We start from the raw sequence: 24,873 nt of genomic DNA, 5'->3' as shown, positions 1-24,873 counted from the left end.
GTCAGGAGACCAGAAGCCATCGTGGAAGGGGTGGAATTGACCCCGGAGAGGCATGTATTTTGATGTGCGGGCGTGGGAGTCGAAAGGCATCCCAGGCAGGGACAACGGGGTGGGCAAAAGCAGGGAGGCGGGAAATCCAGAAGTCTGTGCTTTAGAGCACATGGTTTATCGGCACCTGCATGTGTGCCGTATAGAGGTTTGAGCTGTATAATTTGAAATTTTAAGAGTTTTTTTGCTCTAGGTGGAAAACTTTCGGTATTTTTTCTCTGATAAACGGATTGCACCTTTATAGTGTAAAATAATGATGGTGATGATGAGAGTAATAACGATGATAATAATACAAATTGTGATCGAGTTTGATTTTATTGGGAGTCAAGTAAACACATCACCAACTTGGTGTCCTTCCCCCTCCTGTCGCTATGTTTCCAATTCAACTAGAGCCTTTTGGCTCTAAGAGGAACACGGCCCCTCCCCACCCAACCCCGAACAAGAACAAAGTCGCAAGAAGGAATGCCCAAGAAATAGTTTATTCTGAACAAGAAACAACATCAACTTAAACACAGCCAGGAAATCTAGCGTCTCTTGGGCTTACTTCTAGCTCCTGCCCCCTAATTCATGAACTCAGCCCAGCAAGAAATCCTAAGTGCTGCCCGGGTCACAGTGAAGAGAGAAGCAGCCCTGCGATTGCCTGGAGGGAACAGGACAGTGCCGGTGGGGGACGGAGAACGACGAGTGCGCAAGACAAGCAGACTGACGTGGGCAACGGAATCGAGGAGTAGGCTTGGCTGAAAGGAGGACTCTTAGGAGCATCTCCTTTTTGAAGGTTAAAGACAGAAAACCACACCCTCCGTTAAAACGTCTCTTAAGATTTCGGAGAGATGGCATGGACGGCCCCGAGGGTGGACTGATGATGTAAAAAGTAAAAACCGGAAGTTGGAAGGAAAACTAAAACCACAGCGGAACGTCGACAGGGATGGACGGAGTTCCAAGACTCTGGGAAGAAAAGCTCAAGGAAGCCAAACCACCGGACTCGTTTCTGCGGAAAGTGACCTGCCAAACGAGTGACGTAGGGAAGTCTCTGCAAACGACGGTGACGTGGGCACAAAGTGCCTACCATGCAGTGGGTGCCGTGTGCTGGGCACGGGACACACAGAATGCCACCGACTCCCGTAACCACCCTGCAAGGCTGGCTTCATCGCCGCCGCTCTGAAACAAGGAAACGACACCGAAGTGATTATGCCGTTTGCCTAAGGTCTTCCGGTTGGTAAAGAGCAGGGCTGGGTTCCGAGCACGAGCCTGACGCCGCGCCGAAGCTCGGTCCCCGGTGCTACGGCGTCTCCCCATCCAGAGGGCAGAGCGCTGCCCGCACAGGTCCCACAGCCATTTGTTCCTTGTGCGAGTCCACTGTCCTCCTCGACTCAACTTCCTGGTGACCCATGCTTCTTTGTTCCTCAATACAGAGCCACCTCATCCGTGGCACTTGGGGACCCTCTTTAAGACAATGCTGAGGAGGCCACTTCCCACCCTTCACAGGAAAGACCCCCAGAAAGGGGACGGGGACTCAGAATTTGGCGGTGGGACTGGGTTTGGGAGGAACTCTCAAAATGGTGGTCAGTGACTTGACCTTCTGAAGGGCATCCACCTGCCACGCCAGTGCGGGGTGTGGGGTGGGGACCTGCTGGGATTACAGGTGGGAGGCGGTCTTCTGTGAAGAAGGGCAGACATGCACCTGTAGCATCAGGACCTAGGGGACCAGGCTGGTGCGTGGCCACGCCACCTTAGCGGGTCAGAAAGACTGGCCTCCCAGAGGCGGCAAATGAAGACACTTCCGGTTTTGCTCCAGGGTGTGGGAATCGTGGGAATGGAGGGGGTGCCTAGTTGCCTTGCGGGATGGGAGTGGACTTCAAATATCAAGGTTCTATTTTGCCCGTGTAAACAATTTCATAAATGTCACAGATTTTGCATGTCTCCTACCTATTTGGTTTCTCCCAATAACCTTGTAGAAGTGGGACAGACAGCTGTTTTAACCCCTTTGGCAGATGCAGAAAACTGAGGCACAGGAAGGGCAAGGTTGTCCGAAGTCGCGCAGAGAATCCGTCAGGCACCTGCGACCAGAACCCGGGCTTCCCAGCTCCAAGCCCAGGGCTGTCTCTGCATCTGGTGTTACCAGGAGTGAGATAGGGACCATCGTGGCACAGAGAGGGGCTTCCGGTGGGCAGGACGGGAATGCGCACAGTCCCGTCAGGCGGCCGCAGGCGGTGGCTTAGCTGCTGCAGCCCCGGGAGCAGGCGTGGCCCAGGATGTTGTTGTTGCAGCCGTCCTGGAGCTTGCCCTGGGTCTGGCTCCCAGCTCGGCCCTCTGTGTCCAAGAGCTGGCTGGTCTGCCCCTGCTGCCTCCTCAGCCTGCAAATAAACACAGCACAGACCTGAGTTGGTGGCACAGAACCGAGGGTGGCGGGAGGTCCGGGAGACGCGTTTGGACAAACAGGGCAACTGGGAAGCCTTCCGCCCACGCCGTCCCCTGGCTTGGGAGGCACGGCTGCTACAGGCCCAGAGTGTGGCGCCCTGGAGCCCAGGCGGGCCTGGGATCGAAGCCTGGGTCAGATGCACTCCGGTGAGATACTTAACACACAGAGCCTCAGTTACCCTATCTCCGGAAAATGCGGATAATGATTCCTGCCTTAGGACTCCCTGCGAAGTCTGCGGGAGATCACGGCTGCGATTTGCTAAGCTCACACCGTCGGTGTCGGTGATGAGCCCCCGCACATCATTCATTCACGCCTATAATCGAATGCCCACTGATGTACCAGCCACCACGCAGGGGAGCAGGGGAGACCCTGGCCAGCAAAGTAGTCCTCTTGTCTGTCTTCGCGGAGTTTACCCTCTAAACGGGCAACGGCCACTAATCAACTTATACCCCAAATACATATCCAAACAGATGAGCACCCAGCCTTACAAAATGGCCCACGACAAACTGTTAAGGGGGCGTGAGTCTCAGCCCTGCATTTCTTCACAGCTGGCCACCTGGTCGCCCTCCACAGGATCTAAGACGTCAACATCCTTCTCTTTGTGACCTGCGAGTTCACGTTCACGCATGATCCTAGAACTGTCACCGCGTGCGTGGTGCAGGCAAAAAATAAAATGGAGACCTTCAGGGAGGGAGGGAGGGAGAAGTCTGAGACCAGGAAGAACACAGCTCTCAGCACTTGCCAGTTGGGCACCGTGGGTCAAGCTGCTGTCTTCTTCTGGGCCTCAGTTTCCCTCTGTAAACCTGGGATTATCCCATTCACTTGGCAGGAGGCTAAGGGAATCAGAGAGCATGTATGTGAAATATCCACTACGGGGCTGGAAATAATAATATTGCCACAATTCTCTCTTTTTAAATTTTTTAAAATTTTTATTTAAAAAATATTTTTTTGATGTTTATTTTTTTTTGAGAGTGAGAGAGACAGAGTGCAAGCAGGGGAGGGGCAGAGAAAGAGGGAGACACAGAATCGGAAGCAGGCTCCAGGCTCTGAGCTGTCAGCCCAGAGCCCGATGTGGGGCTTGGACTCCCGAACTGCGAGTTCATGACCTGAGCTCAAGTCGGACGCTTAACTGACCGAGCCACCCAGGTGCCCCATATTGCCACAATTCTTGTTCTGAAGGACGCAGGTTTCAGACTGAATTTACTTTTTAACATTAGTAGCTTCCGTCCAGCAGAGTGTGGACCTATGAAAGATGTAAACAACAGCCACTTCGCTCGGCAAACATGCACGTGACTACAACACAGTCATGGCCTTGACAGGTCACAGTGTGTGTGTGTGCGTGTGTGTGTGTATGTGTGTGCGTGCGCACGCTTGGTGGGATCTTCTAGTGTCCGCAACAATGTGAGGGCTGGAGTGAGCTCTTCAGGTAATGCTGAAGTACCAGCAACAACACAGTATTTTTAAGACGGGAAACTGGGTGGCCACTGCCTCCTACCCTTGGGCCACCCGCAGGGCCGAGGAGCAGGTGTGCGGTCCCTGTGCCCCTGTGGCTCGCAGCTGTCCAGCTAGCACACCTGGGAAAGATGGTTAGGGCTCGCATTCATCATCCTATTGAAGGAGGCGTCAGCACCCAGAGGGCGGCCTGGGGTCTGGAGGGAGAGTCTTTCTAGGATGAGGAGAGGGGGTGGTCAGACTTCCTGGGCAGGGCTGGGAACTTCCCGGGAACCTTCCTCCCCTGTCCCTCCTCTTTCCTCTCCTCTGTTTTAAGGGACTCTCTCAGGCACTCCTGGAAAGAAAATCCGATAAAAACTAGGAAAAAGTCGAAAACTCAAATGGCTAGGAAACTAAATGGCAGAGGCCTGCACTTCCAAAGCAGGACGTTGCTCTTTGGTCCATAACTATAATACCATGTAATTCTCTGGGTGTATCACGAGATAAACACGAATCCCATTAACACTTTCTGTTAAATGTTCAAACACAGCAGAGGTAGCATCGCTGTCTCTACACCCCAGTCCTTCTCTAATTATAACACAAAATATAACTTCAAACGTTGCATAATAAAGAATGGAGCAGATGAGGGAGAGGTGGATTTGGAAATCTTGTCGGGGCAGGGAAGGTTTCCTGTAGGAGGCAGCATTTGAGCTGGGCTTTAAGGATTTGTATGGAATGGGGGTAGCGGGAGGGAGGCAGGCGTTCTGAAATGAAGGGACAGGAGTGAGGTAAGGCACAGAAATAGAACAAACAGAACACTGCTGTGTGGACCAGCATCCTCTCTGGAGCTGTTGGTTTAGGCACTCTGGCCCCTTCTTTTGGCCAGAAGTTATTTCACGAGTAGAACCAGCAGCTTCAAGTCCGCCTTCTTCTGTGGAGCGTCATACATAAAATACTATGACCGTGAGTCCCGGACCCTACAGCACTAACTAAATGAAGTACGGGTCATGCATGCCCCTGGCAACCTACCATCAGATTCATTGTGAACCAAGGTGGCTGGACCAAGAAAGAGGGACCCTTCTCTGGGCATCCCCCCATCCACCTAGAGCCTGTGGAGCTGGGATTCTACTCTAGTTCCGGGAGACACCAAAGCCTGCGTTCTTCCAACTACATCTGCAATGCCCCTCACCCACCAACATTCATCATCCATTCTCCACCCACCCAGCAAAATCCATCCATTTTCCACCCACCGATCCATATATTCATCCACTTATTTACTCATCTGCCTATTCACCTACCCCATCCATCCCCCATCCATCCATCCACCCTTCTATTCATCCTTCCATCCATCCATCCATCCATCCATCCATCTACCAATCCATCCATCCACCCTTCCATCTATTCATCCTTCCATCCATCCATCCATCCATCCATCCATCTACCAATCCATCCATCCACCCATCCACCCTTCCATCTATTCATCCATCCCCCATTCATCCATCCTTCCATCCATCCCCCATCCATCCATCTACTTCCATTATGTCCACCCATCTGTCCCACCCCCAACCCCACCTATTCATCCCTCCTCACCTGTCCACCCCTCACACACTTACCGATTTACCACCCAGCCACCCCCCTCCCATATACACACCCGACACCCATCCATCTGCCTCATCCATTGATCATCCCCCCGTCCACCTAATTATCTACCTAGTCATCCATCCATTTCATCCATTCACTATACACTGATCTGTCGATCTCCTGATTTACCCCCATTTCCCCATCCACCCCCCTCCCATCTATCTCCTATTCATCTACTATCCATCCACCCATCACCCTCCTGCCTATCCGTTCATCCATCCACTCCCATACTTCCATTCATCATTGCCACCCACCCATCTGCTCAATACACTTCCACCTACCCACCCACCACCAACCCATGCATCCCCCTACCCTTCCACTGGCACTGTCTGTGGCTCACAGTTGAAGGGGCTGTGGAGCAGGGCAGAGAGAAAACAGCGAACATTCACTGTGATGAAGTCTCTGCTGGAAGGAAGTGCCACAGCAGAGCACCAAGGGTCTGGGCTTAGGGCCAGCCTCCATCCCTGGGGCTGCCACTTACGAGCTACGTGACTTTGGGAGGCTGGACTCCCAGGGCTATCGTTCTTCAAGACCCATGCTCTTTCCATTGACTCCTATGCCATCCAATCTGGACCTGGAGGGAAGAGAGCGTGGAATGATTTTTCCACGCTCTGAAGGAATTAGAATGGGTCATGTTGCTGAAATAGGAATCCGTGAACCGAGAAAGAGATACGAAACCATATGGTTGTGGCCCTGAGAGCTCACTTCTATGACTAGCCCACAGCCCAGTTTTATCTGTAACGGGAAGAAATGAAAAAGGCTTTTACATATCCTACTAGGCAGAGCTCAAGTCTGCTGATGCAAATTGGCTGGTTATCCCTGCAATGGCAGGAACATTTAATTTTCTCAGCCAACTTATCAAATTAATTGTCAGCTTTGTGGCCAGAATTCCGAGTGACAGACACAAGGTCCCTCAACCCCCCCCCCCCCCCCCCCCCCCCCCGCCGAACTCCACGATTAGATGCTAGAAGGAAGCACTCTAGGATAGCAAACCTTGCCCAAGGAGAGGAGGACACACATTAAAATTCGTAATAAATCGGGCTGGAGGCATTTTTCAAAGGCAAAGCATCTGAGAAGAGTAAAATAAAATGATTAGCAATCAAAGTAATTTAAAATCAAGCTATATCACACAGGCAGGATGCAGTCGGCTTAATATCCAACATCCATCCAGTACGGGCTTTCCGCAGGGAAGGCCCTGCCTCTGACATGAGAGCCGGGTTTTCGTTTATGCCATCAGCTTCGAAAAAGAAAACCATTTTAAAGCGTTTCACACCTATTGATATCATCCCACTGGTTCTCCCTGTGTATGTTTCCTGGATTGTGTAGAAAGGTGGATGGAGAGGCAGAGGGGTGTATCGGGAGAGTGCAGGCTTAGGAGTCTCGGCAGAATTAGATCAGAGGCCCAGCTTCGCCATCACTGGCCGAGTGGCCGGGGACTTGCAACTTCTTCAAGTCTCTCTCTCTTCATCTGCAACACAGGGACGGGAGAAGATGAACCACTGTGTGCCATCCGTCTGTCCCACAGCAGCTACTTTATAAAGGGCAGCTATTTAAAAACAAATCTTAATGTTTATTCACATTTGACAGAGAGAGAGAGAGAGAGAGAACACAAGCAGCAGAGGGACAGAGAGAAAGGGAGACAGAATCCAAAGCAGGCTCCAGGCTCCGAGCTGCCAGCACAGAGCCTGACGTGGGGCTCGAACTCACGAGTCGCGAGATCATGACCTGGGCAGAAGTCAGATGCTTAACCGACTGAGCCACCCAGGTGCCCCTACAGGGCAGCTATTTTTGCGATGATGATGATCGCATTGTGGAGATACTCTCATTTTGCACATCGGGAAACTGAGGATCAGGAAGTAAAAGTTAACTGCCTGTCATAGTTCTGATGGAAGTCTCCAAGCATGGAGGCCCCCAGAGATGGTTCTGTAGGCCACGTCCTGGGTGGGGAGGGGGTCAGGGCGGAAGAACTGGAGGAGTGGAGGGTACTGGGATGGGGTACACACGGAATGGCTGAGCGTCAGGACCCAGAAAGTGGGTGAAACAGGACAACGGGCTGAGTAGGACAGAATCCAGGCCGAGGAGTCACGGCGGGGTGCAGAGGGGTCCACAAACCCGGGAAGACCAGGGTGTGGAACCAGAGACTGGAACCAGGTCTTCTGCCTTGTTATGTTGTCTCTCATCCACTGGAAACGGCCGTCTGTGTCTACACAGTACCCGGCACACGGTCAACGTGCCGGAAGGATGGGTGGGCCAAACAAAGGAATAAATGGCCACCCTTCATTAGCAGGGTGCTTGCCCAGAGGTTGGCAGGCTCTGTGTCACCCTCAACAAGGGGGAAAGAAGGCCAATTGTAATTAAATGAAACAACAAGTGTCCTCACGGGACATAAATTGGATTATCATTTGCAGAACTGGTGAGTCTCAGCCCTTGTGGGCAACAGTTCACCTGAGTTAACATGCATGAAGCTCTTTTTTCTTGTAGCTGAGGGAGTTGGGACAGGTTGTTATTTGTGTGTGTGTGTGTGTGTGTGTGAATTAAAAATTATGGCAAAATCATGTTTGACCCAGCACTTAATGGACATGGGCTGATAATTCTGTATATAATGAATTACATTAGCCAGCACTCATGTAGCGTGCACGGATTACGTAGCAGAGGCCGTTAAGTACTTAACACGTGTGAACTCACTTGTCCTAACAACCACCCTAGGAAGTTGGCATTTACATCCCATTTTTCAGATGAGGACACTGGTGCCCTGGCATGAGGCCCAAGGTCACAAGGCTAGCAGGGATCAGTATTCAGACCCAGTGAGTCTGACTCCAGGACCTGTGCTCTTAGCTGTTATGTATATTGCCTCTCTGTGGTTCATGAAAACCAGAGTTGAAGTTCAGGGAAGTTCTGGAAGAGCCCATGCCAGACCGAACAAAGGTTATCGGGTGGGGTTGGGAGGTGGATGTGGAAAGGAAGATAGTCACTGGCGTGTACTCTGCAAGAATCCCTTCTCTGGCATCCCTGGCAGAGTCCACTCTGGGAAGGACCCTGCTGCTCGCCCTGCCCGAGATTTCCCGCACGGGGAAATAGCTCAGACCCTTAGAACCTTGTCCGACCTAGAACCGAGACAAATCTGCTGTATGCCAGCTGCTCTCCTTTGACCGTTGGTGCGCTCTCTGGAATTCTTCTCTGTCTTCAATTCTTAGGAGCCCCCGGGGCTGACCATCTCCCGTTGTCCCCCAGATCCACTCAACCCAGCTGGGAGCCTGGGAATCTGCAGCCTAGGAATCTGGTGGGGGTGGTGCTTATCGAAGGCTCCCACGCCCTTGGCTTCAGCGACCTTAGCCAAGGGAGGGGGGCCTGCAGAGATCAGGAGCAGGGGGAGTCAAGCTGGGGTATCTGTTCCCCAGGGGCTCCCTGCACCGTCTCCTTGAGCAGCTGGGAACACTAGAAGGTCACTGTTCCAGCTGAGGTGGCCGTGTCCCCTCTTCCCCCTTCTTCCAGTGTCCAGGTGGAAACGCGGTGGCTTCCGTGTAGCCCCAATCCGCCGCACTGTGTGAGCGGTGGGACATACAGAGGGGCCTTTTCAAATTAGTCTCCTGGGAGTATTTCCTCTGGGATTCGGGCTGAAAAAACAGCTTTGCGGTCTCTGCAAGGTGTCTCTTCCTTCGGTAAAAACTCAGCGTAACTGGCTGTTCTACTTTGAAACCTCATCACTTCCTGGGAAGACAGCCTTCTATGCAATTCTTATCTCACACATTCAATAACAGCCTTTGGCCAGAAGCGTTACAATTCTGTTTTATCTGCCGCTGCCTGAAGCAAACGTAGGGTGTGCACCAAGGGTGTGAGATAGCAAAGTGGAGCGGATTGTCTTACTATCCTCCCCCTCTCTCCACCCCTTTGCAAGTAGATCGGCTTGGGGCAAACAGCAGGGACAGCCATCCCGTGGGAGTGACGGGGATTGAGATGTATCCGGGGATTGAGATGTATCGATTGAGATGTATCGGGTGTGCGTTCTCATTCGACACCTCCTCATTTAGTGCCTGCGTCCACCTTCTGGAGAAGAACCAACAGCACCCCTGGTGAGGAGAAAGGGCCGTCAAGATATAGCAGCTGGTGGTAGGTCACACGCTTTTCAGACCTGAGCCCAGACTCCAGTGAAGGACCCCGCTCTTCCCGCCTTCCCAGCCCCGTGCTGCTTCCTGCCCCAGCAGATTCCTCTCTGGGTCTAGAGGTGAGGTTGATCTTTTGTGTCTGAGCAGGCTGACGGGAGAGACTTCCTGGGTCCCCACTGGCTCGGGTGCACAAGAAAGGCCTGGGCCAGCAGCCTCGTGGATGGACAGTCACCAAACGTTCTGATCTGCCCGCTTCCAGGCGCCTGGCAGGATGTCGCTTCGGGGCTCCCGGGGCTGGGCGGGCTGTGTGACTCATTCTGGCCAATGAGTGCGAGTAGAAAGTGCCACCAACAGACTGGAGCAGTGCTGTTGCCAGACCCTCAGAGTCTCTTTCCTCTGTCATTGTGATGCTCCAGCGATGCTGCTGCTGGCTGGGTCCTGGGTAAGGAGGGTGATGGCGCTGTGGGAGGAGCACCCCCGTCCCCCCGCCCCGACCTGCCATAGACATTCGGTGCAGATAAGAAACAAACCCTCCCTTATGAGCCGCCGAGATGCGGTGTAGGCTCAGAGAGGGGATCTGGAGGTCCAGCCACTGGTCTGTTGGTGAATAATGGCCTCAGTCTGGTTCTGGGTTGCAGAGAGTTGCCATGGGGAAACCCTGTGGCTCCAGACAGGAATGAACTCTTTGACAGTTGAGGGGCCCGAGGGAGGGGTACACTTTGGGGCCGCTCACCTCCGTGCCTGCCTGGGCCGTCAGCCCCGTCTGTCCGCTTATCCTCCCCACCCCCATCCATGCACGGTCGCCATGTTTCCACCTTCCCAGAGGAAGAGGAGGTCAGATGGGAAGTCAAGGGGGATCACCTGCCCTTTCTTTGTTAATCTGCCCTAGCCCTCAATATCCGCCACTCCTCTCCTCTGCCAGCCTCAGTTAACTCCACCCTATCAATCCATTTTCCAAGTGGAGAGCACTGCCTTTGTTTTGCCTTCGCACGACTGGGCCGAGACAGGAGCCGATGCCTTTTTATAGACCTGACCTTCCTCCTCTTAGCTATGATGGGGTAAGGGCAGGCACTTGATGCAAGCAGTGCCAATCAGAATCCTCCTCCAGTGGCCAGACTTGATTGGTCCAGGGAATGTCACCTGACCCAAGTGGGGCCAATCAGAGCCATTTCCTGGGATTCTTGCGTTTGAGATCCAGCAAGCTTTCTCCTTGGTGACTTTCCTTCAAGCTTCCTCTCTTGTCTGCTTTCCTGGGTCTGGTGGTAGAGGTGGGAGGCTCGAGGTCTCCGCACTGTGTCTTCCACTGTGTGGGAAGAACGGGTTTACCGTAAAAGAAAATGACCTCAATGTACAGAGAAGCAGGACTCCCTGGAAGGAGGAACGAGCGAGAGTCCCATTTCACCTAAGCCATTTGCTTTTTTATCTCCAACCCTAGCAGCCACGAGGGCCTCAAGAGAATTCACCATTTATGCTGGTGTCTGTCTTTGTGACCTCCCAGGGCCACAAGTCTTCCAGGGGAAGCAACGGCACATATGTGTATGGTTATTAAATGTATTAAAATATCACTAATTCATTTACATGTCAAACGTCCATACTTCAGAAGTCACTACACTTTTTAGTTTGCACTCTTTGTAAAATAACCTTTCTGAGACTAATAGGCACGCTTAACATTTTGGTTAAAATTTGGGAGGAATCAAGGGTTAATGACTGCCGGGCACGGAGCCTTCACTGGTCCCTGGCAGGTGTGTATGCTCCTCACGGCTCCCTGGTGATGTACCAGCAACTGCGTGAAATATATTCCCTCAAAGTTCCGGAGACCAGACGTCTAACACCGAGGTGTCCGCAGGGGCCTGGGGTAAATCCTTCCTTGTGTCTTCGGGCTTCCAGTGTTTGCCAGCGATCCCTGGCATCCCTCAGATTGTGGCCACTTCTGTCTTCAAATGTCCCTCTCCTTAGAGAGACCTGTCATTGGATATACCTAGTCCAGTCTGACATCATCTTAACTTGATTACTTCTGCAAAGACCCTATTTCCAAATACAGTACTGGGTGGGGGGCAGTTAGGAGTTCATCATATCCCTTTGGGGGACACAAGGCAACCAACAAAAGAGCCATTTCAGGCGGAAAACATGAGGATTTTTCATAAGGATTCTGGGGGCGGCCCAGAGCTAGAGAAAGCCGAGGGCATTAACATTAAGGACCCGCAGAGAAGTTGCCAATTGCCTCTAAGCACTTATTTCAGACCATCTTACTGTTTGTATTCTGTTTTTATTTATTTATTTATTTATTTATTATTTATTTATTATTTTTCTGAATATGCAATTTATTGTCAAATTGGTTTCCATACAATACCCAGTGCTCATCCCAACAGGTGCCCTCCTCCACTGTATTCTGTTTTTTACATACATTCTGAGTGACACCATTTGTTTGCTTCCCTTGGATATTTTAATTAAAGTTCTGACATTTAAAACAGTTAAAGGTAAGAGTCAGTGGAAAGAATACGAGCTTGAGAAACTCTGGACTATGTGGGATCCCAACTCTGCAAAAACACTGACTGCTGGCTTCAGGCACCTGACTCCTTCTCTCTACATGTCAATATTTACAAATCAAGGTTATGGTGAGGATTTATTTCAGATGAAATGTAACTGTACCAAGCCCAGCGCATGGCATATAACAGGTTTTCAATATATTCACAAAGCGATAGTATTCTTTCATTTAATCGGCTGGCAATGAGATTCTTAGATGGCACAGAGAGAGAATTAGACCAGGATTAAAACAACAACGGTATTTACTTCAAAACAGACCATTAGATCCCTGTTTCTAATTTTCAAATTCATACACAGCCTCCTTTCACAAAGGACTTAATAAGGCCTATAAAACAAAATGGGCATATTTTACTCTGGAGAACTAATTGCAGGTGAAAGAAGACGGGACTTTAAATAATTGACGTCTGAGCAGACCAGTGACAGCATGTGCTTCTAAGAGAAACAGGGCTGTATGGACTCAGCTATTTGTGAGGGACCGTGTGTTGCCTCTTGGCCCACTGGAAACCTGCCATGCTGTATTTTCCGGGGTCTTTCACTGGGGGGTGAATGTGTCAGGATCAGTAGCCCTTAAAATTTTTTTAAATGTTTATTTATTTTGGAGAGAGAGAGAGAGAAAGAGAGAGAGAGAGATAGCACAAGTGGGGCAGGGGCAGAGAGAAAAAGGGAGAGAATCCCAAGCAGACTCCCCACCATCAGCACAGAGCCCGACCCGGGGCTTGAACCCACGAACAGTGAAATCATGACCTGAGCCAAGATCAAGAGTCAGACGCTTAATGGACTGCATCACCCACATGCCCCAGGATCAGTAGCCCTTTTTTAAACCAGGCTTCAGTTTCTCTTAAAGGATTTGGCAGAGGGCCCCGCCTCCCGTGTGATTTCCTGATCCAGAGTTTTCATGCAACTGTCAGGATTCTGCAATCCAAGCACCTGCGGGCCCCCTTCACTTGTGGCTGAAATTCCTCCCGCTGTTCCAGGTCGCTGAGCTGATCTTCCCTGACCATCTTCCTGGGCTTTGGAACGGCGCCACCTTGTTTCACGGAGCAGCGATCCCAGAAAGCCTGGCCTCACCCACCACAGTCGTCCGTGCTCTTCTTCTCTGCCTCAGTGGGCAGTAAAGCCTCAGGACTCTTCTGAGATTCAGAGATGCCACGACAGTCAGAGTTAGGCTTTAATCGGTTTCTCTGACTGTGAAATGGTAGGAAAAAAACAATCCTATGAATGGAGCCGTGATGAGAACGGAATGAGCAGAGGGCTGCGGGTGCTCCCGCCACCCCACGGTTTAGAAAGGAGGTGCTCTCAGCTCTGTTGGCTCCCCGTCCTGGCTGTGCTCACCTATAAATGACGTTGGGGCCACACAGACTGGACCAAAGACTAGAGAGAACCAAAATGCACTGGCCTTGATTTCGGAAGGCGGGGTCCTTGAAGTTCACCTCTTCCTAGCAAAGGGGGTGGAGGACATGCCAGTGGTGAAGGTGAAGGTTCCTCCTTTACTGATTCATCCACGAGACGCAGATATAACCTTTTCCTGCCTTCCCCACGGGGAAGAGGTCAGAGGGGAGTCAAAATCCTCTGCAAATGGCACGGACCTTGTAAAGTCAAGGCCAGCCCTTGATGCGGAGGCCGAGGGGCAGAGAGGCTGGGACCCGCCCCACCCCACTTGCCCCCCCTGCTCACAGCCCCGAGGGCAGCAGGACCAGGGCCTGCCCCGTTCACCCAGTTCCCAAGCCTGAAGTGAATCGTAACTTCACGCTGCTTAACCTCCATTCCCCCAGCAGTTCCAGGCCGCAATAGAGGGTCCCTATCTCACTGCCTGGGGTCTCCAGGGAGCCCCCCCCCCCCCGGGGAAGATGAGGTCACCAAACTTTAATCATGTTTTGATTATTCATCTGTCATTGTTCCAGGCCTCCCACCTTCGTCCTCAGCCCAGCCTGCAGCGGCTCGCTATTGTGTTTTCTCAGGATGGGGAAGCAGGACAGACCGCTGTCACGTTAACTTGTACCATCTTGCACCTGGAACGTGTCCGGATTCACCAACAGACGCCATCTACAGAGCCAGTGGAGACTCCTTGTTCCACAGTAAATGTGCAGGGCGATGGACCGTCTTGCATTTCGATCTAGTGCTTGGACCCTGGAGCCTGATTACCTCCATGGAACCGCAGCCCTCCCAGTCATGTGCCCTCAACTCACGTTTCGTCTGCCCCTCTTCCCCTGTTACATGGGGGAGTAAAAGCGCCTGGCCCACAGGGTGGACGTACTGACTGCATCGCATGGGGCAGGTGCCCAATAAAAAGGTGTCGCTACACGCGAGCCGCTGCACCGCCTGGACGCGCTGGAGGCCCGCCTCAAAGACGCCACTTAGGGAAAGTACCCCCTCCCTTCAGGTCCTCAATCCACCCGAGCGTGAGCCCCACGAGAACAGGGCCTTGCTCCCGGCTATGCCCGCTTGTATCCAACCCCCGGGAGATGCTGAGTAAACCTCTCCCGGACAGCTGGATGAACACACACGCAGCAGAAAGAGCCCAGGATCTGAGGTTGGAAGATCAGATTTCAAATCCTTCCTATCCCAGTTCAGAGCTGCAGACGTTGGGAACGCTAATATGCCCCTCAGGAAAAGGGTGGCAAGTAAGGAGTAAGCAGTGACCCCCAACTGGGGGCAACTGGTCTGCTGGGGAACATCAGCCCGTGTCTGGGGTCAGTTTTGGTCGTGCTACTGGTGTCTAATGGGCAGAGGCCACGAAAGCTGGCAGGGCAGTCCCCACATCAAACAACTGACGTCCGTAGTCATCAGACGTTGACAGGGCCGAGGCTGACAAATCTGGATTAAAGGAACATGATCTGAAACCATAAAGTCCTACACCAACGTCACTGACCATCGTTAACAGTATTAATAAGTACCACACATGCAGTAGCCCACATCTTTCAAATACAACATTTTTAGGGCCTCCAGACGTGGCTTTAATGTGATTTTTAAAATGCTGATTTCTTCACAAGATGACACAGACAGGCAATTCAGCTCCTGAAACTCCTTTCTCACCAGGGGCTCCTTATTCTGCAAACCTCCGCCAAATGCTATTGAAAAGACCTTCTGGAAAGACTGCGCTCGAATCTCTGGCCAGAAATAGGAGGACAGGACCCGTGGCGCCATTTCTCAAACTAATGGAAGCCTCAGCTGCCCAGGCCTTCGCATCCCTGGACCAGTCCCTGAAACAGATGCTCCACCTGGCTTGGCGGCCTCTTGCCAGTCGAGGTCTCAGCTCAGCAATAAAGTTGTGTTTCTAGAATATTAGGCAGTGCTAATTTGAATTTTGCCCTCTCTTTAGAAACTGAGGCCCGGAGCGGTCAGGCCCAGGGGCATGTCCTCCGCATCCCCACGGTGGCCTGTGCTAGCTACGAGCAGGCAAGGACACAGGTCCCGCCGGATCCACTTTGGTGTCTCAGGGTCCAGGCCGAGATGAGGGCACATCTGTTAAAGGACTGAGTGCGAATCTCCTCCAGGAGCTGGCCGATGCCCCCGGGTGCTGCCTGCTGAGGACAGCTTCCTCATCGCATGGGGGCAGGGGAACTTTTCTCTGCTCAAGAGCTCGTTCTAGCTGACGAAGCACACGTCACACACCAGGCAGCCGTGCAGGGGTGAGGCCCCCGGGAGCGCCCTTAAGCCCGTGAGGGCTCGGAGATGCAGGTCACCAACCCCAGAGCAAGGGAGACAGACGGCTGGGAAGGTCTGCAGTTTTAGATCGGGATTCTTGTGGCCAGCTCAGAACCAACCAGAAGAGGCCCAGTCTGGGCACGCTTGGTCTCTCTTAGCAGAAGTTCTCAAAGTACGGATCAGCATGACACCCAGAACATGTTAAAACGCAGATCGCCAGGCCTATTCTCTCAGCTTCTGGCTCAGAGGGCACTGTATCCGTTCCCTACGGCAGCTGTAACACATCGCCAGCGTCTGTGGGGAGCGTCTGGTCCGGGCCCCTCCCCTGGCTTCTGGAGGCTGCTGGCGAACTTTGTGCCCTTCTCCCTGTGTCTGCGCCTCGTCTTATCAGGACACCCGTCCTATTGGATGATGGGCCCCTTACTCTGACATGACCTCATCTCAGCTGACCACATCTGCAACAACCCTAGGTCCAAATGAGGCCACGTTCTAGGATACTGGGGCTAGAACTCCAACATATCTTTTTGCGGGGTGCAATTCAACACATAACAGGTGTGGCAACCCTACATGCTAATACCCCCTACCCCCGACTGGGGGACTTTTTTAAAAAAATTTTTTAATGTTTATTTATTTTTGAGAGAAAGAGCATGAGCAGAGGAGGGGCACAGAGAGAGGGAGACACAGAAGCAGGCTCCAGGCCCTGAGCTGTCAGCACAGAGCCCGACGCAGGGCTCGAACGCACAAACCATGAGATCAGGACCTGAGCCCAAGTCAGATGCTTCACCGACCCCCCCAACCGGGAGATTTTGATGTGACCACGCGCTCCCTGCTGATTCCCTTTGCAGCCCTCTGCACAGCGGCAGCCTGGCCCAGTGTGCTGTGAGCGGATGGCCTGGTCTGCCGACAAGGAAAGCGACAGCCGCTAGCCGCTGGAGGCTGCCGGGGTCGGTGAGGCCCCAGGGAGTGTGACGGGGAGCCTGGCTCAGCATCTCCGGGTCCCCTACCCAGTCAGGCCACTGGCCACTGGCTGATGTCAGATAGGAAGGTCCTATGTGCCAACATGGCAGGTGCTTTAAACACGGGGTTGCAGAATGGGGTGGGCGACAGACAGGTCCCATTTTTTTCTCTTGGTTTAGAAGGAAAACTCTTGGTTTGGGGCACCCCGCGCTCGCCAACGGAGACATTGTACAGATGAGAAACTGCAGCAGAGAGGGTGGCGGTGGATGCCACGTGGTCCCCTTCCCACGTTCATCGTGGAGCAGGGATGCGGCTGGACCCGGAGGGGCCCACGCGGTGCTCAGACAGCATCCCGGGGTACGCAGCCGGGCCCTTCATCTGGATACTTGCACATGGCAGGTGGGAGCTAGCCTGGCAGAGCCTTCGGGGCCTGGGGAGGGAGAGGGTGGGCAGCCCAGGTGAGCAGGGAGGCAGGGATGCAGCCACCCCTGAGGCCAGCCGTCTACTTTCCTGTCTCCTGCTTCTGCACATGCCCATCCGCCCCCCCCACCCCCCCCCCCGCCCCGTCTGGAAAACGACTCTGTTCTCTCTCTTTGCTTTGCCAACTCCTGTCAGCCGCGCCAGCCTCCCTTTAAATGCATGACCACAAATCTCTGAGGGGTCTTCTGCATGGCCGGGCGACTTCCCCCATCAATTCACTTTTCCCCGTGAGAAAGAACAGCTTACTGGTCAGAGCCACTATAGGGTGGTGGTTCTGCTAAGAGCAGCCAGATGCGACCCGTAAATAACCCAAGGAGGGGTATCTCATTTTCATGTTCATTTAAAAGGAAATGATCTGGGTTCTTTGGATTCCAGATGAAGCGTCTCCCGGCACACGGGACAGTGCGGCCGCCACGGCTGCCTGTTTGGGTCCGTCGCCGCTCAGCCTTTTCACAGGCTCACGTCTGCCATCGGGTGCTCTCTGAGGACGCCTCAGTCCATGCTTGAGTGGAGGAAGGGTCCAGAACGAGGCTGCCTGGAGCCCCGGTCCAATGTGCCCGAGCTGGTGTGAGCAGAAGTTCCTGGGGCCAGAGTTCTAGGCCGGGGAAGGGACCCTGAGCCCCGGAGGCGGCAGGACCGCAGGGAAAGGGTGGTGAGCTCGGAAAGCACCCACCCATCGGCTGCCACCTTCCCCGGGTCTGACGGACTGTGGTCACACAGGCCCTTCGCGTCCTGCCGGCAAGAACAGGGGGACCGGACAGACGTGGGCCCCCAGTGGCGAGGCCTGCTCTTCTGGCCTGGCGTGCCCGCCTGGGCCGACCTGGGCACCCGGCCGCGAGTCGGAGAGCTGTGGCCGCCCGGGACAAATGTCGGGTTGCTGCTCCTTCGGCCGTCCCAGTGCCCCATGCAGGATGGGGCCCTGCCCTGCCCAGCGGCCCACTGGCCGGAACCCACGCAATCCTGGACGGAGTCCCTCACCTTCCACCAACACCGTGACGTCCCGGGAGATCAAACTTCTTCACCAGCTGTGTCCCTCCGTTTTGCCTTTCTGTGTACCGTCCTCACTCCTGGGGCCCCATGCCCTTCCCCTCCCCCCTGCCTCAGGACTCAGTGGGGCATGGCAGCTTGGGAAGCTGAGCCTGGCACCTGGTGTGAGAGCCACTGCCTGGGCTGCCCTCTGGCACACATTCCTGCTGCTGTCACCTGCTGGGAGCAAACGTGGCGCCGTCCTGTGATGTCCAGGGCTCAAGCTGGCACTTCCCCACCTGGCTCTCCTGGAGCGTGGGAAGCGCGTCCCTTAGGCTCTGCAAGCCCAACGCCTCGTTCGGTGTCGGTCACATGGAACGGGTCTGCGTCCAGTCCCACGTGTGGGGCTTCAGTCCCCACCCCACGAGCCCACTCCTGCCCAAATCCTGCTTTAATCAGTCCCAGTTGGATGAGCTCCTGACAGCATCCTGCTGGGATCGAGCCTGAGCCGTCTGCGTCCTTTGCTGACTGGCCCCGGTCAGGCCGCCAGCTCAGAACCCACCCGAGCCCCTCCTAACCTGGTGTCGTCCCGGCTCCCGCCAGCCCGTGATGCCAGAGTCCCCGTCCGGCCCACACCAGCTCACCCCACTGAATAATAACGGTAACGGTAATCTTTGCATGAGGACCCCGACCTTGTCAGGCATCGTATCCACAATCTCATCTAATCTGCCAACAACCACACCGCAAAGGAGGCATTTCCATTTTGTCAGTGCTGACGATGAGGCTCAGTGAGGTGTAGACTCGCCTCAGGTTACTCTGGAGGTGGCGGGCCCGGGGCGATTTCCATCCAGAGCTCGGGCACCGAACCGTCGGAGAGCCTGCGCCCTCCGCACCAGCCTCCCTGTGCGCCAGCTCAGCGCGCTCCCCCCCCCCAACTTCCCGCGAAGACCCCGGGGCCCAGACAGGTGAAGTTGGCGCCTGGCTCGCACGGCGGAGGCGGGATTGGAACTCGGGGCCACCTGCTGCTTCCCTTCCAGCACCGTGGCTGGCTTTGCTGGGCTCCAGGGACCACCGTTTTCCGGGGAGCCCTCGTGCCATCTGGGAGGGCTCTGCCCAGCAGCTGCCGGAGGGGGACTTACTTCTCTCTGTTGAATATGATGAATTCCTTCCGCACAGTCTCCAAGCACTGCTGCAGGTGTCCGTTCTGTCAAAGAGCAGAGAGGTGAGAGTAAATGACGGGGCACCATCCAGGGAGCCACACGACAAAGGCCGTGACGACCAGAGCTTGACCTCAATGGGGCTGCAGATGCCGGGGGCGGGGCACGAGCGACGTGCCTGGAGGGGCCCTGGCTGTATGGGCGGCTGTGCCAAAGGGAACCCGGTCGATGAGGATGTTCGTCTCGACCTCAGTCTGCAGCCATTATATCCAACCTGAAAGTCACGTTAGAATGGAATATGGGTGGAAAATCATGAAGTGGCTTCCTAATCGCTTGAATGCTCATGAGACCTGATGAAGAAGCCGGATGGCGGGCGGAGCAGAGAATCTCAAGAACGTCCTGCCAAGGTGCCCATCCTCTTTGACCAGATGCCAGACAGCTCTGTGCTCACGGGGGCGCTATTCCTGGTGTCCTAGATGCTGAGCTGTCAGCACAGAGCCCGATGCGAGGCTCGAGCCCACCAACCGTGAGGTCAAGACCTGAGCCGAAGTTGGACGCATGACCGACTGAGCCACCCAGGCGCCCGATCTTTCCGTTTTGTGCTATGAAAAGCCACCCCATCGCGGAGGCATCTTAGTGACTGCAAATGGAGGTATCTGGAGAGGCGAAGTGAGTTGCCTCCGTTAGGCTAAACAGCAGCCCCTCCCTCCTTTAGGCTCCCTGGACCCTGCGATTCCTGCCCCCGGGGGGTCCGCTCACCAGAGGACAGCTGTCCTTTGTGCCGTCTTTGGACCTGTTCTTTGCCAGCCTCTTCTTCTTTTTGTGAAGTGGCCTGGATTCAAGGATCATTTCTTCAAGTTCAAATGTGGGGTCACAATTCAATCTCCCCTTCTGAGAGCAAGCGGAAAAGCAAACACGGTCTGTCTTGGTTGCACCCACCACCGGATTGTGTTCATTCATTCATTCGTTCATTCAATCGATTGTTCATTCAACAAGTAATGGCTAACTACCACTGTGGGGTGCACCGCTTCCGTTTTATTTCTGGGGAAGAGAAGCGACACCTTCTCGCGGCAGACACGGTTCATTTATCCCCGTGTCTCCTCCCCCGGCCCTGTTAACATCCACACTCCTCCTCAGCCTCCTTCCCACGAAGCTTCGTGTTTTGCCAGGGCCCAGTTCAGTCTCCCAATCTGATGGTATTCACTTATCACACACACATCTTCATGTCAGGACTACCTCTTCTATAAATATAATTTTTAATAATTTAATTTTAAAATGCTATTTCTGGCCCATATCTCCCCAATTCCCCAAGCTGGCTCCCTCCTGCCCCTCCACTGGAGCCAGGCGGGGCTCCGCCCACTTGGGTCAGGAGGAGTTTTGTGCCCCTGACTTCTGGGCCGTGGACCCAAGATCCAGCTGGTGGCTGTCGCTCAGGACGCCAGTCCCGTCAGGCAATACAGCCTAGTGGTTATATCATCCACAGTCTGGAGGTGCACAGGGACTTCTCCCCAAAAAGCCACTCGGATTTTAGGCCCAAGTCTTTCCTGGCCTGATTTATCTGCCATCCGTTCGTTCGTTCATTCATTCATTCATTCATTCATTCATTCTAATGCAGGCTCTGGATACAGATCCCTGAGGTTAATTTCTCACTGAGTAAACGTGGGTAAGTTCCTCAACATGAGAATACTTCTAGTAAGACCACTCCCCTGTTACGGAGTCTGTATGAGATAATGCTTGCGAAACTTTAGGCCGGTGCCTGGAACACACAGCACACTGAGTCCTGGAGGATTATGATCACTCATTCACTTAAGACAATGACACGTTGAGAGCTTCTAGTGCCTTCTAGGGCCACCCATTGCTCTGGAGTGTGTCTCAGGCAGAGGCCAGCCGAGGCAAGTGGGCCCTGCCCTCTGAAGCTCTCGGGGGACGGCAGAGTCACTGTAATAGAATGATATTAGCGGCCAGCGTAGACAGGCCTCTGTGTAGTGCAGGACCAGGGAGGCTGCGATTCACTCCAGGTAAGTGGGGGGGGGGGGTGGGGGGACTGGCCTGGGGGATGTCCCATCGGAGACAATGCTTCAGTTTTTCTCTCTTCCAGAAGGCAGTTACTGAGACCCTCAAATGAGCCAGTCCCTGGGTTTGATGCTGTCTGGAAGGAGGGACAGGAGACTGCCGGGGGGACAAGGAGAGGAGCCCCTGTCCCCCCAAGAGGAGGAAGCAGCATGAGCACAGGTTCACAGCTACGAAACAGTGTGGCCAGAGGGGACAACCACAGGCGTCTGGGTGTGGCTGAAGCAGAGTCCTCTGTCTGTGATTGTGTGGAAGTGAGTGCACACGAGTGTGAGCGTGCATGAGTATGAGATTTGCACGAGTGTAAACGTGCATGTGAGTAGGTGAGTGTGCACGACCGTGCTTGTGTGCGGCTGGGGAAAGGCAGCAGGTGAGGTCTACAAAGGCTGACAGGCGATCGCAGGCATTGGCCCGAGGGTCACCCGGGCATCCTGCGCCCAGCCTTGGGGACGGCTCACGTGGCAACAGGGAGGCTGTTTGAGGCAATCTGTGCTCCGTATAAAGGACCACATCAAGATCCCTGGGTTTCATCCACCTGGCCTGAGCATGGCGGAAGGGGACCACCAAGGATGCCAGCGTATTTCTCTGGCACATCCAGAGCGAACATTCTGAGGGAGCCAACCGAGGGAGCCGAGACCAGAATCCCGGCGGATCTGTTAATAAAATAGCGGTTCCGAGGGCGGTGTGGACCGAGGGCTCGCTGCTCCGAGCCTTTGGAGGCCTCTTGGCATTTACTCCGCCCAAGCGTGGGATGGATCCCTCTCGTCTCCTCATTTTAGGTGAAGAACCCCACTCCCGAGCACACCCGAGGTCACAGACGCGGTAGTGAACCCAAGTCTCCAGCCTGTGCTCCCGGCCGAGACCCCGCACTGTCCCTCCAGGACCCAGCTCTGGGTCACTAAATGTGCCTTTGTAGGTTTATTGGCTTTTTCTTTGCACAAACCCTTACTTAGCCCGCAGGCTGTCAAGGGGGTGGGGGGCAGCTGTCCCCAGGGGATGCCCCGCAAGGTCTGGGGATGTTTTTGGTGTCACAGCCGAGGAATGCTACCGATATCTGTGGATGGAGTCCAGGGATGCACAGGACGGTCCCCACACCCCCCCCCCAAAGAATCATCTGGCCCTAATGCGCCCAACAGCACAGTTGAGGAGCCCTGCTCTCATCTGCAAGCCCCCTGACAACAGGCACCAAGAGTGTTTTCTTTCCAGTCACCTCCTCGAGCCACACACACGGCCTGCGTCCGTAGGCGCTCAGCGAGTACAGGCTGGCGGGCGGTGGGTGGCCGGATGAATGGGTAGGTGACGCACACGGTGGGTGTGGCTCCATAAAACAAAGAACACTCCGTGCCCACAAAGACCTCCTGCCAGGAGAGAAACCTGGCAGATGAGGTCCAAATCCACACTAAGTCTCACTGCAATGGGAACGTTTCGGCGCTCCTGTGGCCACGGCCAGCAGAGGCCTCCCGGACCAGCTTCTGGTCTGCCTTCAGAGCAGGGCAGGGGACCCTGCAGAGGGACGGCGTGGCATGGGATGAGACCCTCACTCACACTGGGCACAAAGCCGGGTGTCAGCGCCTTCTCGAACACCGCATCCCAGTTCATGTCGGCCAAGTAGGGTGCGCTCTGGACGTCACCAAGGCTGGACAGACGGCTCTCGGGGTCCTTGGTCAGGAGCTGCGGGCAGAAGGCAGAAGTGCTTAAACATGTTTGCTTGAGGTGTGCGCCCCGCTGAGGTTAGCGGGGACTCTGAAGGTAGGAATCCTGGGAAAATGAAGGTGCCTCTGCTTTTTTTTCTTTTCTGAGAGAGAGAGAGAGAGAGAGAGAGAGAGAGAGAGAGAGAGAATCTTAAGCAGGCTCCACGCTCAGTGCGGAGCCCAACTTGGGGCTCGATCTCTTGACTCTGAGATCATGACCTGAGCAGAAGTCGTGACCGACTGAGCCCCCAGGCGCCCTGCAGGTGCTTCTGCTTTTCATGTGCCATCAACACTGTGCTCTGGGTTGCTCTTGCCGGGAGCGTCACCTACACTCACCTCTTTGAGTGACGGGGAGGAACCGAGAGGTCCGGCTGCTTCCTCACGGTCACCCAGCAAGGGGCTCTTTGGCAGGGACTGGATTTCAGCCACCGCGCTGTCCTCGAGGACTGGCGCCCCATCACAGCTTCACAGCCCATGCTCATTGATGTCTGCAGAGGCTTCCAATTAAATAGAAGGAGAATTGGCCACCTCATCTTGAGAGGGTCAGCTTGGTGGTGGAACGTTCGAAAGTGTAATAAAATTTATCCCCGGATGGCTAAGCGGTGACCTCTGTGGCCTGATGGCGTGGCCTCATTTGTGGCCAAGGGTATAATTTTTAGTGTCTCCTCAAATAGAGTTTCTACTACTAAGGGGTGGTGCGACCTAAAAAGCAGCCCAGAGTATGACCTTGCACCCACGTGGGGCTTTCAGCTTTTCCAAAAACACTCCGGCTTGCCTTGCACAAAGAACTCCGGCGGGCTGCGGGAGGCTGCCTGCCTGTTTCCTCCTCTCAGATTAGGAAGAGCAAAGACACACAATTCTTCCACTTTCAGATCACGATTAGGGTGGGACCCCAGGGGATTGGTAAGGACGTGGCATGTGCTAAGGGGCGGGGGGGTTGGCACCCGGCTGCCCACAGGTGGGAGCTGGAAGTCGGAACTCCACTGCCGGCTTGCCGCCTGCCCCGCCCCGCCCCCGACGCTGCAGAAATGTCCCAGCTGCGCCCAGCCGGTGGGCTGTGGTCACACCAGTGTGAGGGCACCTGGCAGGGTCACCTCTGCTGGTCGTGGCAGCCTCCTCCTCGGGGCTGCCCCAAACGATGGGTGCAGATTTAAACAGAGCCTCTAGGGGCGCCTGGGTGGCTCAGTCAGTAAGCAATTAATCTGTTGATTTTTGCTCAAGTCGTGGTCTCACGGTTCCTGAGATCGAGCCCCAAGTCGGGCTCTGCGCTTACAGCACAGGGCCTCCTTGGGATTCTCTCTCTCTGTCTCTCTCTCCCTATCTCTCTGTCCTTTCCCTGCTTGTGCTCCCTCTGTCTCTCTTTCTTTCTCTTTCTCTCTCTCTTTTCAAAATAAATAAATAGGGGTGCCCGGGTGGCTCAGTCAATTGAGCGTCCGACTTCGGCTCAGGTCACGATCTCACGGTTTGTGGGTTTGAGCCCCGCGTCGGGCTCTGTGCTGACAGCTCGGAGCCTGGAGCCTGCTTCAGATTCTGTGTCTCCCTCTCTCTCTGCCCCTCTCCCATTCACACTCTCTCTTTCGCTCAAAAATAAATAAACATTTAAAAAAAATTTTTTTAAACCCCAAGTAAATACATAAACTTTAAACGGATACTTCACTCCAGTGCCGTATGGGAGATCCCCATTCAGGATAGCGGTTCTCCGACTCACTGGATGGGTGCCC

At 54.2% G+C, this 24,873-nt stretch overlaps 1 protein-coding gene across 7 annotated transcripts in view; it reads right to left on the bottom strand.

Moving 5' to 3' along the window:
* Positions 1-505: 505 nt before the first annotated feature.
* Positions 506-24,873, bottom strand: part of STK32B (serine/threonine kinase 32B) — a 397,674-nt gene continuing 373,306 nt past the window's right edge. For 6 of the 7 annotated variants that reach the window (XM_019453728.2, XM_053901697.1, XM_053901698.1 and 3 more), the window contains 4 exons: positions 23,007-23,132; positions 20,151-20,282; positions 19,374-19,438; positions 506-2,402 (listed from right to left, as the gene is read on the bottom strand). In XM_019453728.2, coding sequence (XP_019309273.1) covers positions 2,264-2,402; positions 19,374-19,438; positions 20,151-20,282; positions 23,007-23,132 — 462 coding nt within the window. In that variant the 3' untranslated portion in view covers positions 506-2,263. Of the gene's footprint in view, positions 2,403-16,441; positions 17,219-19,373; positions 19,439-20,150; positions 20,283-23,006; positions 23,133-24,873 lie in introns of those variants that run through there. The other variant, XM_053901696.1, reaches the window with a different exon arrangement.

Source organism: Panthera pardus, unplaced genomic scaffold (assembly GCF_024362965.1).
Source record: "Panthera pardus isolate Hobbes unplaced genomic scaffold, ASM2436296v1 HiC_scaffold_13, whole genome shotgun sequence".
Classification (NCBI taxonomy): Eukaryota; Metazoa; Chordata; class Mammalia; order Carnivora; family Felidae; genus Panthera; species Panthera pardus.
Note: the sequence above shows the minus strand (reverse complement) of the source record. Positions and strands in the feature narration are given on the sequence as shown.